This window comes from Haliaeetus albicilla, chromosome 23 (genome assembly GCF_947461875.1).
Source record: "Haliaeetus albicilla chromosome 23, bHalAlb1.1, whole genome shotgun sequence".
Classification (NCBI taxonomy): Eukaryota; Metazoa; Chordata; class Aves; order Accipitriformes; family Accipitridae; genus Haliaeetus; species Haliaeetus albicilla.
Genome location: NC_091505.1, coordinates 8,600,181 through 8,614,778, shown reverse-complemented (window position 1 = coordinate 8,614,778; position 14,598 = coordinate 8,600,181). Strand labels below are relative to the sequence as shown.

The window sequence follows — 14,598 nt, the reverse complement described above, 5'->3', positions numbered from 1 at the left end:
TGCTTTTAATGCCTCAATGCAACAATAATTCTGGAGAGGTTTTGTAAATCAACAATTGGTCCTGCAAATGCCACTGAGCCCTAAAAAGTATGCAGACAAACTCGTTCTTGAGTAGGCTATCTCTATTGCCACGTAGACCCCTCCCCACAGAGAAACTAGCATCTCTTTGGCTAATAAACTGGGAAAGATCAATATCAACAAGAACAAATGCACTGAGTTATCACTGTTAATAAGTCAAAACTTTAACGTGTTTTTAAATTGTTGTGAACAATTATGACTGCTGACATAATTATGAAGTCTCAAACTTCATCAAAAAACGCAACCCTGTTCCACTAAGTATGATTTCAGTGGAAGGATATGTGACTCCCAAGAAGTTCTGAGATTAAATAAGTAATATTGTAAAATAATTTGTCCTTAAAACTAGAGTACATTATGGTAGCCATAACAAGAGCCTCGTCCTGTGAACCTAAAAGGCAGGCAGCACTTTATCTGCAACTAGTGATATTTTATTTCACCACTAAATTAAAAGTTAACAGTGACTGCACACTAAATTTCATAATACCTTTCATTCTGCTACAACGGGTTCATTTACAAAACACATGCCAAAACCAGAGATGAGCATCTAAGCTGACTTTCTGCAGTTCTTTTGACTTCTAACTACAACAAAGCAGAAAAGAAAGTTAAATTAACTCAAGGGACTTGCATTTTCTCCCTACCCACCAACAGCCTAGCAAAGGCAAAGCATTTCTATTGACTTTGATATTCTGTATTTACCAAAAGCAGCTTACTTCACTGTCCACACCCAATTTGTTCCCCAGCTGGAATAAGACCCAGCCCTCCACCATCAGACAAATACTGATTTCAAGAGGAGTTCATTCAAATTTCAGTAATGATTTGTTTTATCAGTCAACGCAATAAAGCCCTTGGAGCTAGGCCATTTGGGTTTTTGACAGTTAAGTTGTACTTCAAACAGAATTATTCTCTTGTTTTCATAAACTGCTACTCTAAGAAGGAGCTTAATATCTTTTGTTTTCCTGATTTCATATTGTTGCTTAGCTGTTTGCAGACTCTATTCAGTTACAAAAATTCAGCATTTCAATAATACTAGCAGTTTCATTGAATTGTTTATCAATATAGAAAAATTCAGTTAAGGGAACCAGTTGCAGCATGCACACACACATGCACACACACACACAGAGGTGACAAAGAGGGCACTTAAAGCCTGCAGCAAGATGTTAAGAAGCAGCACTCCGCATTCCTCCTACATACATGTGCATGAGCTCTCCTCATGCCTTTGCTTGGGTATTTTGGGAAGATGCTTTGCCATGAATGCATCACATCCACTATTCTACTTAGACACAGCCACCTGAGGAGGCACCTGTGAGCTGCTGAGATTTTTGACATCGTCCCAGACTTTAGTAACACAACAAACCGCACCACCTGTAGAACTGGGCTCAAAAATCAGGGTTACACCAAAAAGAAAAATAAGTGTGCTAGGAATGATGAGACCTATAGCTTTTCACTGTATGGTAACAGTCAGCAGAATAAGTTGGTGGGCAGAAATACTCTCAGGGTTAGCAAAAGAGTGAAATGGATTACAACTCTTAATCAAGGACTATATGTGGCTACCCCTGATCCATCAAATCTTATCTGCCTAAAATCCTGGGAGACAGAGAACAATAAAAGGCATCACAGCCTGACATGGGGGACAGAAATCTGTGCTTGGGAGACATGATGCCATTCTGTGTCTGGGTCAATTTTGTGAACCCTAACATCAAGCAAAGACATCTGTTAAACCTCAGATAATATTACCTTAATTCATTCCTCTTTGGAAGACAAGGGAATGACACTTGGTTGACCAGAAGGACCTTGTTTCCCCATTCACCAGTCAGACCCTTCTCTGAACTCGAGTAGAAGTGACAGAGCAACGTTTCCTTTCCCTTACCCTCTACATTAATGGAAACCAAAGGCTTTACTGCAGCATAAGTGTGTAGTAAGACACAGGTCAAGCTCCAGATTTAGATTTAAAGATCAGTCTGTTCTCTGCTTCAGCATTACCACAGCATCATAAACTGCAAAGCACCAAAATGCTACATTGGCTGAGACAGTACCTCTTTGCTTGTGCTGCTTGATGGAGGATGCGCTGCTGAATTTGAACTCTTGGAAGGCTCCTTTTTCTTCTGCTTGTGGTCATGCTGGAGAGACAGCAGCTGTGTCTGATCTTTGGGGAGAGTTCGATGCACCTTCCTGTTGTGCTGCACATCTTCCACCTTCTGAAAGCAAAGAGTGATGAACCTCAGAGAGACCAATGCCTTGGAGGACAACCAAGCTGACTGCTGGAAATACTGGCTTTTCACAGAACAAAGCGAGCACAATTCCAGCAGGGCTGACAGAAGAGCCACAACCCCAAGCAATAGGAAGCATAAAGTGACCCCAAACACTCTGTGCTTGTGATACAAGGGGAGTCAAAAGAATCTCTTCCCTTGTCTCACTTGGCTTTTGAGACAGCACGTCAGAAAATTTTATTTTTTCTTTTTACTTTTCCTAAAACCAGATGGCTTTAATCAAACACTCCATGCTTCTGTTTGATTACAAATCAGTTTGCTGCTGAAACATTAGAAAAACATTGTGGCCAACGTGCCAGACTTGACAAGGAGACTTCAGCATTAAAATTAACCTCTGCTCCATTTTTATTTGTGAAAAAGAAACGGTCCTGGTTACAACCCAAACAGAAACTGGAGACTGGAGATTTAAGCTTAGGTTGAGCTGATGCTGGAAGCTTTCAGGGTGAAGATATTTTACATCAGATTGAAGTGATTGAAGACCATTTCAGCATGGAGAAACAGCAGGGACAGAAGTGGGAGAGGCAGTGTCATTGCTGTAGATAAGGAGGATGACTCAGTAACAAGTAAGTTAACTGGAAAGAAGGCTGAATCTGAGACCAAGAGGCAGTAAATGCATTAAAAAAGTCTCTCTCTGGTCTGTGACTCAGAGAATGGGAACACCCTCAGGGAACTGAGAAAGACAGCAGCTACAGGAACAGGGAGCTGTGAATTGCTGTCAGTAAACACTCTTTTCATACCTGCTTCTTTTCTGATTTCCTCTGTCCATCTGCTATGAATCGTTCATCTTCCACAGCCCTTTTGTCCTCTTTACATCTCTCCTCTTTCCTCTGAACAGCTTTAGCCTCTGGCCACCTCTGCTCACACTCCTGCTGCCTTCGTAGCTCCTGCTCTCGCCTCTGATGCTGGAAGAGAGCCAGGGAATAACATTGCTTATTTTACTTTACTTTTGTACCCACCAATTACTTATGCCAGTGTTCATTAATCACAAAGCCCATTTCCTGCTATGCAGCCACTATTAGGGGATACCCAATACACTGCACAGCAGAAGCAGACAGCCACAAGCTGCCACCACAATGACTGCCAACCGTGAAGTGAAACTTTTGCCCTTTTGGCAGCCGAGGGCAGATTTGCCGTTCATTTAAGCAGGCACGCGAGATCTCTGCGATGGCTGGCAGCTAACCTAATGACAAATGTCTTCCCATCATTTTCAGAAGGAAGGGTTTTTCCAGAGTCCCCCCATTTTGCTGGAGCAGCACTATGCTTCACAAACGCCAGCTCCGGAACGTTTGCACAATGCTTGAATTTCGACAGATACTCATGAGAAGAGACACGTTGGTGATTTAGCAATGCCTCCAACACCATAGCGTGTCAGACAGCTGAAAAGGCAGCAGCTATCTTTTAACATCTTAAAACAGAAGCAGGACCAGGACTCTGGGTCAAACAGACTCCAAATTGGCCAACTCGCATGAGAAAGAAATTGGGATCTCTCACCCCGTCTGCCTGGGCTTCCACCACCAAACTCACTCAAGCAAAATGCCCTTCCTCTTCTGCTCCCAAAGCTCAGGGCAGGTTGTCAGCAGGAAAAGGACAGAGCCCATTTAAAATAACTTAAAATCATTGTGTTGAAAAGTGACACAGTTCTCCCAAGGCTAAAGACTACAATCCAGGTTGCGCTGACAATTTAACACAGCCTTCTTGCCTTTCAAAGCCTACTCTCTACAGGCACATTTTTTATTTGTGATGAGACGTGGAACAACAATACAAGCCAGTCCCTACATCCTCCAGCCGCCTCCTCTGCTCTTTCTGCTGCTCGATCCGTTTCTGCCGCTCTGTCAGCAACTGCTTCTTGTATTTCTCCTGGTCCTTCAGCTGCTGCTGCTGGCGATGAGGGTCAGAACGGTTTTTGTTCTCCTGCTGCAGCCTCAGAAATTCACGGCGGAGAGTTGACTCCCCCGGGAGATTAACTATGGAGCTGAAACAAAGAGAAGGTTTCTACATGACTAAACATAATATTAAAGAGAGAATACAAGGCGCATGGGGAATTGCTTGTTGTCCTGCGTTAGCAAATTAAGATGTTCAGATAAATCTCTGGCACGTTGACTATGCATCTGCACTTACTGTGCTACAAAACAGCCTGAAGCTGATTACTGGGTCCTTCATTTGAGAGTTTCCTCCCTAGTGCAGGGGAACTAAGCAGCAGCTTATTACAGACATCTTATACTCAGCAGTTGTATTTGGTAGCTATGAAACAGTTAAAGCTACCAGAGGGGATACAGGAGATAAGGGATTCAGAGCAGGTTAAGAAAGCCATTCTGACTAAGGAGGGCTGCCTTCAATGGGAACAGCCTGGGCAGTCAAAGTTTCTATTCCAGTAATAAAATTAACCTTGGTTCTCCTTCATCTTCATTCAGCTCATCATCTTCCTCCTCACTTCCACTGTAATCATAATCCGTTTCTTCTAAAAAAGAGAACAATAAACAAACCCCAGAGGAGGATGCTGTTATTTAAGACACGATCTTGAACTTTGTTTCTGAGCACTCAACCTGAACTACATGCAGCTCAGCAGGAATTTCAAAGCCACAGGTTGCACTGGGAGACTGAGGGGATGTAAGATATCCACGTACATAATTCAAAATCTAGTTCAGATAATGTTTCAGGGCAGCCCCTTTACACACTCTCACCTTTTCCCTTGACTGACTGTATTAGTTTTGCAAAACTAACCTATTTCCATGATCTGAAATAAATTAGGCTAAACCCACAGAGAAATCCAACCCCCATAACAACACCAGCAGAGGGGTTCTTCAGAAAGAAATTTAGATAGGACGTAAGACTTGTACTTCCCTTCTCTGCTATTGTATACCTATTTTATGGCTAAGCTGAAGACTTCAGTAAATCCAGGTTTCCTTTTGTATTAAAGTGAATAATTAAAAAAAGAAACAGGGATAATAAATTAATGCTAGTTTTAGCACAGCGGTTCAGAAGAAGCTGACCCACACTTTTCAAGTTCTCTTCCAGACTAACATGAAGGCAGCTTTTAAAGGATAATTTCAAACTGGTCCTACTCTCCATTGCTGGCTATATGGCATGCTGAAGTGGGACCTATTTTTTTTTAAGTCACTATTTTGAAGCTTATAGTTTGGTAGTTTCACACTGTTCTCCCTTTCAGGGGAGCTTTGATTAAAAACAGCACTTTGCAGGTCAAAATATAACTATCTATCAAGAAGTGATTGTTATCATTGCATTTCCCTGCCCCCCCAAGGGCATTTGTGAGAAACTCTAGCTCACTATCTTTCCATTCGAATGTGCTTTGAGATTCATAGCTGAAAGATGGCAGAATTTGCAACTACTATTGCAGTCAGTAAATCTACATTGCAACAGCAATTTCATTTTAGGCACAAATATTCCTGTTGTCAAATCAATACTTGGAGTTTATAAGTCATTTTCCAACTGCATAGTGCTTTCTGAGTTTGCCCTCATAGTCAATGATCTTCACAGTGCCCCTGCCAGTATAAAATATCCAGAAGAGGGGAGAGAGGGCAGGGAAAATCGGTGGTCAACAGGCTACAGCTCTCACTCGACTTTGCACAGCCCTTAGTCTGCTGTGCACAGGCATTTACACAAGTATCATCCCCACTCCAGCACTGCTTCTGCCAGGTTTTGCTCTGAAGAATAACACTAGCATTTGGAACAAACTCAGATTCTCTCTTTTTCTTCAGCCACCCTGTGAAGTAGATGATTCACTATATCCGTTTGTGTTTTGCTGGAGCTTGGAGGCCTTGTCGAGGTCTCTTGTGCACTCCACTGCAAAACGCTTAAAGAGCGCTTCTGCCCCCAAAGAACTCACAGGCTAAATTTATATGGAGATGAGACAGGTGCATTAAATGGATCAGGGACAGACACATGAACTAAGAGATTAAGAAACGCTCCTTGAATACTACTTAGATACTCAAGAAAATAGGGACCTAGACTTTACTTGGACTCCTCGCTCACGTTAGCAGTAGGGTTGCTCTCAGTGAATCAGGTTAGTCAGGATCCAAAAACTTTAGCACTTAAACACCATTAAGAACCTGGGCTTTGGCAAAGAGATCTCCAAAACGGCCCCACCGCTATCAAGGACAACACTTTCTCACAGTCTTCCTCATTCTAGTATTTCAGTTGCATCTGCCTTGTGTTCTGCTGCCAAAATTGGAAGAGGACCTTTTATTTTGTTTTTTCCACATTACCCTTTTCTCCTTTTTTCTTCCTGGTCCTGTCCAGGTGGTCTTTCAGCATGATGCGCACTTGACGTTCATTCTGCATGTCTCGGATGAAAGAATGCTTAAGCAAGGTTTCAGTGGACGGACGATGCAAATAATTTTTTACAAGGCAGCTTTCGACAAAGTTTAGGAATTTCTTTGACCTGAAAAAGACAGAAAAGTGGAGGAAAACAATAATCCTTTTCAACTTGCGCGCCAAGCACTACCCCTGAGTAATGGGAAGCACTAACTTCGCAAGGTTTCCTTTTGCACTGGAACTGGGCGAGACAATTTGAGTTTTGCCACCAGTGTGCCTCCTGAGACCAGCACAGCGCTGAGGGTGAACGATGGGGAATTCCACCCCAACTGCCCTCTCAGTGGAGTTACCCTGAATTTACATCCGCATCAACAAAAAAACCACAATCTGGTCAGTGCAACTCTTTCAAAAATGCCCTTACACCCTTTTGATATGGTGAAGATTTTTTTTTTTATACACTTCGTTTAAAAGACAAGCTAATTGTCCGTAGGCCACAGCGACTGCCATCAGCCCCACAACGGCCATGCAGTCTTCTGACAAAGCACTGACCCCAAGCAGCCCACCTAAGCCTCGCCTATACTGCAATTTCAGCCACCCGTGCCAAACTTTAGCAACTGCAACGACTGCCACAGTTTAGGCAGAGTTCAAAAGAAAGGTGTTGCTTCCCAAAGGTAAACTACGCCTGCACCTGTGGCTTAACCCAGCACTAGAAACAGCCTAGGAAAGACCTCATAGGTTACAGTAGGATTTAACAAGATCATTGTCTTCGGACAAGAGAGCTCAAAATCCTCCTAAGCCCAATGCAGCAAGAATACAGTTTTTACACATCTCTTTACCATTTTCTGGATTTCAACTTTGGGGGTGGGTTCCGTGGGATGAGGAAGAGCGCTCTCATGGGGTGCATGTCACACAGGGCTGCAAAGGAAACCACAAGCTATTGAAGGGTGCACGACCCCCCCTGCGTCCCTCCCACAGCCTGACCACGCTGACCCAGGAGCCTGGTTCTTCTGACGGAGAGGAACAGTCCTCCACAAACACTCCTACTTCCAACAGCACAGCATCCGCCGCAAAACCGCACCGTTAGTCAACGAAATTCACGCTATAGCCAAGAAATAAAGTCTCCGAGTACACGGAAATCTTTCACGACAATATGCTGTTATTGTCAGTTAGAAGAGATTTGAAAGAAAGGCTGCATAGCAGGAGCAAGTACAACTTTCTCCATATTTTTTATATATAAGGCTTCAGAAGGACATAAAAAACCTCACCTTTCTAATACACCAACGGGTGTTTTCACATAAAGAGATGTTAAAGTTGGGATTGAAATACTTATCTAGTTTATTATGTCTGGCTTATGGTTCAGATAAATGAGAAGCTAAATTTTAACCAAACTCTTAGCTACATCGTTCATGGCATAAAGAGAAAATGCAGGATGAAGAAAACCTGATGGGAAGCAGAGAGCTCATAAACTGCATCACTGGCACAGAGTGTAATGACTAAGCACACATTTAATCTATTCTGTGTTTCGGGAGTGTGAGCACCATTATTAGACAATCTGCAACAGATTCTACTCATGCATTCAGATGCTGGTTTCTCTCCAGCCCACTGTACTTCTCTTTACTGTTACTGTTCTGGAAAGTTGAAGCTACAAAGAACTCTGCAGAAAGTAAATACCGTCACATCTCATCTATCCTAGGCATTTTGTCTGGAATTATGAGTGTGCTCCATCTGTCACGGAGAAATATCGAGGGTCAGAGGTCTTCTTTCACAAAACAGAGCTACCGAATGACAACTGATAGGAACTACATGGAGGCTGATTTCTAATGATATACAGGTGTTCAGCAGTGATTCTCTTAACAGGAATGGACTTACAGCATTACAGAACTAGTAAAAGTGAGGGGACTGTGGTCTGGTAAAGCCTTCACTACCTTCTATTAATTTCTCTGCCTGCATCCACCTGCTGTCGTTTCTTACATCTGGGTTCTGTTTTTTACTTTTTCCTTTGTATTTTCAATAGCATGTGATCCAGTTGGGGAGGGAGGGGGTGCAGAATAAGTCTGGTTTCTAGCTACGGGTCCTAGACAACCCACTGTTGTACTACAGAAAACAAAACACAATGCAACAGAATATAATCCACAGCATTTCCCTGCCAAAACTAGCAAAAACTTCAAATACAAGTGGCACGAGGAATTAGCATGCAAAGCTACAAAGTCTCTCTCGAAAAAAACTCCCTACAGACTTATGTCCCAGGACTAAGCTTCAGCTAGGCTGAAGCACAGTGTCTGAAAACGCTCCTGAACTCCAGCTGGCTCCTGAGTGCTGCTAAAACCCAAGTCTGACGGGCGAACAGCCAAGTGTGTTTTTTTAAAAAACACAGCCTACGTGCTCTCAAGCTCAGGCCAGAGGATAATTTATTTCGTCTCCCGTGCTCTCAGCAGTGACCGGATACCCCGTCGCATCACATCTGCTTCGCGGGTGCTGGGGGAAAGCAACCGCTCTTCCGTGGAAACAAAAACGCACGAGGTCTTCGCATCCACGCTGCAGCCGCCGATCTCTGCCCGACGGCTGCAGGAGGCTAACCGGAGGAGCGAGAGGGACAGCTGGGAGGCGAGGGCAGGCTGGAAAACGACGGCAATCTGCCGTCGGGTTGAGAATGTGGTCATGGACCGAAGCCATTACGTGAGCAAATACAGTATTCATCCCAAAACCTGTGAGAATCAAGTCAGTCCCAGAGTAAAAATATAACCTTTAGGCCTAGCTTCTCTCACTGTCATATTTTTTTTTTAGTGACCTAAACCCAAAGCCACTCTTGTCTATTTTTTCTGCTAACGTGTCGATCGCTTCTGCTTAGCTGTACCCACAGGCAGTGATCAACAAAGTGATGCTTACAAGAGCTCTAAGAAAAAAAAATTTGTTTCCCTAGGAAATGAAGGCAAGGAATCAAAATATAGACTTAAAGGATCAAAGAGGAAAGCAAAAGAGCCCAAAAGAGAAAAAGTCATAGATTATTTTTAAAGATACAGCCAGAACCAGAATTTTGTACATCTGCGCATTAGCCAAGCACGAGTCATTTTAACACAGAACACGTCCACAAAGCATAGACACCCCCATCTTTATACCAAATCACTTACGAGGAGCTCCTTCGGCCATTTCAATAGCAGTGATTCCCAGAGACCATAGGTCACTCTGCAGGAAAAGAAACATTGCACATTGCAACTTGCAGCATTCAAGCTTTTTTATTTTGTTTTGTTTTTACAGTTTCCCTAGATTTCTCCTGGATCGGGTGGTTTTAGTTAGAGTGACACACATTCTGCTCCCTCCCATTCCCTACTGAGCTTTTAGGAAATGTGCTAATAGCCAGAAGCTTCCCATTTCCCATGCAACTCTGAACAGCTGATTCATCATTTAAGCAGCCAGCCCCAAAATGCAGACCTTCTGCATTCAAAAAACAAGAGCCAGAATATAGCAGGCACCATTTAAATATATGTCTTAAATCTTTTAAACTGTTTTCATGAGGCAGTGAGGCACAGCAGTGCCTCATCCCCCTGCTCCCGGCCAAAAAAATCCTTGGTCTTAATGCTTATTTCAGAGCAGTCATTGCTGAGTTTCGACACTGATGGAACAGAAATTATGGTCAGGCCTTGGGGTCTGACTTCTTCTGTCTACAAAGTCTCCAGCCACATGTTTTTGGGCACATGAAAGGAAAGGAGAGCACATCACGCAGTCAGATTTATGCTGCAGTATATGTTCAGCTCAGTTAACTTTGAATGGACTTTTCTTTATCAGCTCATCTGGATGGTAAGGGCCAGGTTTTGAGCATGGAAGGTAAATCGGAAACACTACCAGTGACTGTAAAAACTTCACAGGTTTCCACTTGACTAATCAGGTGCGTTATTTTACTGGTTTTTGTGTCTAAATATAGCCAAATGAGAGGCAGGTGACCAAACCAACTTGCAGGGCTTCTCTACAACTATCTTTTAAAAAGGGAAGCAATATAGTATTACATGAATAGCAGCTCATACCCAGCCTGGCACTCTAACTGACTCTATCAACGGAGCCTTCTCAGTCCAGCTGCTCTGAACTGCTTTACACAAGCTGAAAACCAGTTCACATCATAGTTTGTGGAAGGATTTGACAGCAAAACTGGTGGGAATTTAATAGATACATGATCCTGACTTGTTATTAAGTAAATGACTGAAAATTCTGGGGATATTACTGCAGGTTTTGGGGACAATGGGAGAAACAACCAAGCTACAAAGAACTTTGGTTTGGAGTTTCAAAGCACAAGAGGCAGACAAGGTGAAAGGGAGGATGACAGCAGTGTTCGTAAAGGTCAGTGTGTATATATACATATTTATGCATATATATTTTCACTCATTCGTTATATTTTTTTTATTATTATTTTGGAACAGCAAGAAGTTACAGAGTGGCTTCCTGCTACTTTGCTCATCGTATCAGCTATAGAAAAGACCAGCCCCATGCCACCATCTGAGTCATAGCACTGTCTGCATAAGTGCTTCCAAAACCTTCCACTGATCAGTTTTAAACTACCATCTGCAGAATCTATTCTGAAGCAGACATAAATGTACACAGATGAACTGTGATTATTACAGAAGGCAAAGAAACCTCAGGAATTAGGGATGCATGTTCCTAATGCTTGTATCTTCTGAAAAAGTACACATTCTGAAAAGGAAATTGACTGGGGACAGGGAATGAAGACAAGAGATTAATTTCTTGAGGTTTCAGTAAAAGATTTACAGGGTATGAAAAATAAAACCAAATCCAAGAACATTCCTTGGTCATGACTGACACTCACACAACGTGACCTCACTCTGCCAGTGCAGCACAGAAGGTCTCAACAAGGGAGAATCACAGCCTCTGAATCACTACAGAATGGAAGCAATAACCTGTTCTTCCAATAAATATTTCTGAAGCCACAATTCGAATGAGAGGTGCAAAGTGGCAACCAAGAGAGTGACCGGAGGGTCACTCAGAAGATGGCTGCCCAGAAAGCCACCCCTGGAAAACATCCTGCATGGTAAGTGTAGGCAGAGGAATGACAACACTGCTGGAAACAGGCCAGATGACAAAGAATAAGCTTTGTAAGTCTCTTTGGAACAGCATCAGCATATTATAAGAGTTAGGAGGAGAACCAGAAAAAGTGCTTGATAGCCGTTCTTGGGCTCCCCAGTACAAGGAAGTCATGGACATATTGGAGTGAGTGCAGCAAAGGGCCACAAAGTTGTTAAAGGGCTCAGAGCTGGGAGGCTCTGGGCTGAGAGAGATGGAACTGTTCAGCCTGGAGAAGGGAAGGCTCAGGGGCATCTCATACATGCATACACATTCCTGATGGGAAGGGAGTAAAGAAGACCAAGCCAGACTTCTGAGTGGTGCCCAGTGACAGGACAAGAGGCAATGGGCACAAACTGAAATACAAGAAATTCTGCGCCTTCTCACCTCAGCCACCCTGCGAATGACCAGAAATCATTCTGGGATGGGAAACCTCTTCCAGTCACATGCTCGTAAATGACTGAAGTGATACTAATTGTTGCCAATTAACTCAGGATTCACAGCTGAGTGGAGAGTAAAACAGCTCTATCCCAGAGGAGAGCAGTAACTTGTCATATTAGAATTACACTACTTCAAGTATTCCTTCCAAATTTACCTCTTCCTTTCTTTTCTGTCCTGACTTGCAACCTCCATATATCAGTTTTGGGGGTTTTTTTGCACAGAAGTTCATGAAAGTGTATTTCCTGTAGTAACAGTTCACAAAAAGATATTCATAATGAAACTCTGCTCTTAAAAAAAAGAGCCACCACCCACATATTACAAATACTTCTATTTGTACAGTTATAATATTATTGCGGTTTAAAAGGAGGGCAGTTTGAACTTTTCAAATGCAGTGCTTGAGCAGGATTTCAGCAATTACCTGCACATTTTGCTACCTTATGCAGACTTGTAACGCTTACTCTGTAATCATACGTAGAGTCTGGGTTCTCCTCGCAAGCAATGACCTCAGGCGCCATCCAATATGGTGTGCCAATAAACGTGTTTCTTCTCCCAATAGTCCTATCCAGTTGAGCACTTACACCAAAATCCACTGAAAAGCCAAGCAGAGGTAAAGAAATTAGTAAAGAGTTGTATCCATGTGGCAGTGTTAGCTTGGCTACTTTCACACTGTTTAGAATACCAAACCTTTGGGCTACAATACATATCAAATCTGAGTTCTTCCAGTACATCTTGTCCAACAGTTGAAATTTAACTGCCCTTTTTCTGTTGTTCTTTTTGACAGAAGGATCAAATAAACAGCATGCTAAATCTGCCAGGCAGGTTACAGCAGATGTGAATTGCTCTAGGAAGGCATTACAGAATAATTTATGCTTAATCTAAACGCTGCATTGAGTAGGACTCGAGATCTTTAACTACTATGTGAAAGGAAAAATAGTATCTACGGACAAGGCAAATTTGGATGTGTCTAATATGGCCATTTGTGAAAGCTGGAAAGAACTATCATGTCACTTCATTTCAAGGTGTTTGGAATAACTCCTTCCCTACATTCATACACTATCTTAGAACAAGCTGGAGAGTACATTAGTTTATTCTGATCTTAGACTCACTATAATGAGAGAATTGTGTGGTACTCTGTGCTGAAAAGGGTGTTACTTTCATCAGCATTGTAGAGCAAAATGGTTTTGTTCAGATATGAAGAAGGGCCCATACAACCAGTAATTATGTGATTCTATTTTACTTTGAACGCACCTCTAAGATACACTAATTGGATCCACTGGGCATAGCACTTGAGTGCTATTCACAGAGAAGACGAAATAACAGGAAAAAGAAAGGACTGAAAGGAGACAACCCTACGGTTACCATCAAGGAGCAGATTTTCTCACTTATTACCTCATTGCAGATCACCTGCAAACCACAATCATTTGTACTACTGTAATTTAATGTGCCTGTTTAGCTAATCTTCTCCAGCAATAAGTTGGACCTGGCCTTTGGGATCATCATGCGCTTTGTGCTTCCGAAGGGAAGTGCACACACTTACACTGAAGTGGAACGGAACTGGACTGAGAACCTCTTGGGTTTCTAGCTTCTTTACTTTAAGACATATGAGCTAAATCTCTCTGGAAACTGCCTTTTCTTTTTTTTTTTTTTGCCCCCCGCCCCCCCAGATTGTTATACTTGGTAAATCTGTTTCGCCTTTACCCACAGTTAGAATGGTTTAACTTTCTTGTCAGCCATGTGAAGAATGGTGGGACTAGTAACTATACAAGACTGTAAACACACACAAACCTGATATTTTGCCAGTTTTAAGAGGGAACAGTTGAAAACTGTACATATCTTTTAGAGACTACAAGCAAAATCCTGCCTTCATTTAATACAACAGCAGAACTCCCTTTGACTTCAGTGATGCCAGGATTTCACCATAAAGTTAAACCATAATAAGATTTGAAGTACTTATTTTTACTTGCTCCAGCAAAACATCCTGCCCCACACCCACAGGCCATGTTTATTATTTTTGTTCTCCAACTCTGCAGTGAATTCTTTCAATTAAAGAGAGAGGGAGCAGAAAGATCATCCCAAATAAGAGAAGTGCTCTCCTTGAGACCGGTCCTTCAAATCATTGCCATGCATTCTCTGTGATGTCTTCCCTAAACATGAAAGACATCCCCTCCTCAAGAGAGATACGTACTTGAGTTTAGTCTTATGAAGTCAGAAGTTGTCAGCAGTGACGTGTCACAGCTAGAAAAGGAAATAAGTAAACTCTCCAACATTTTTGAGAGATGACTATTAGCAAGAGCTACTGTTCAGTAGTAGCACTTACACATGACTAATTTCACCTATTTTCAGATTTATGAAAATCTCTAAGACCACTTCTCTTGGAGAAATGGATCGGCATAATTTATTCCCTCAACTTTTTTATTCTGCAAGTCTTTGCATGCCGGAATCTGCTGCGAAGGCCTGATGGTGCTGTGACTTA

At 42.4% G+C, this 14,598-nt stretch overlaps 1 protein-coding gene across 4 annotated transcripts in view; it reads right to left on the bottom strand.

Moving 5' to 3' along the window:
• NRK (Nik related kinase) overlaps positions 1–14,598 on the bottom strand; it is a 117,820-nt gene that overhangs the window by 49,220 nt on the left and 54,002 nt on the right. For all 4 annotated transcript variants that reach the window (XM_069811110.1, XM_069811107.1, XM_069811108.1 and 1 more), the window contains exons 7-14: positions 12,584–12,714; positions 9,746–9,800; positions 7,454–7,532; positions 6,569–6,744; positions 4,731–4,803; positions 4,122–4,317; positions 3,083–3,247; positions 2,112–2,273 (exon numbers count right to left, since the gene is read on the bottom strand). In XM_069811110.1, the coding sequence (XP_069667211.1) occupies positions 2,112–2,273; positions 3,083–3,247; positions 4,122–4,317; positions 4,731–4,803; positions 6,569–6,744; positions 7,454–7,532; positions 9,746–9,800; positions 12,584–12,714 (1,037 nt within the window). The remainder of the gene's footprint in view (positions 1–2,111; positions 2,274–3,082; positions 3,248–4,121; positions 4,318–4,730; positions 4,804–6,568; positions 6,745–7,453; positions 7,533–9,745; positions 9,801–12,583; positions 12,715–14,598) is intronic.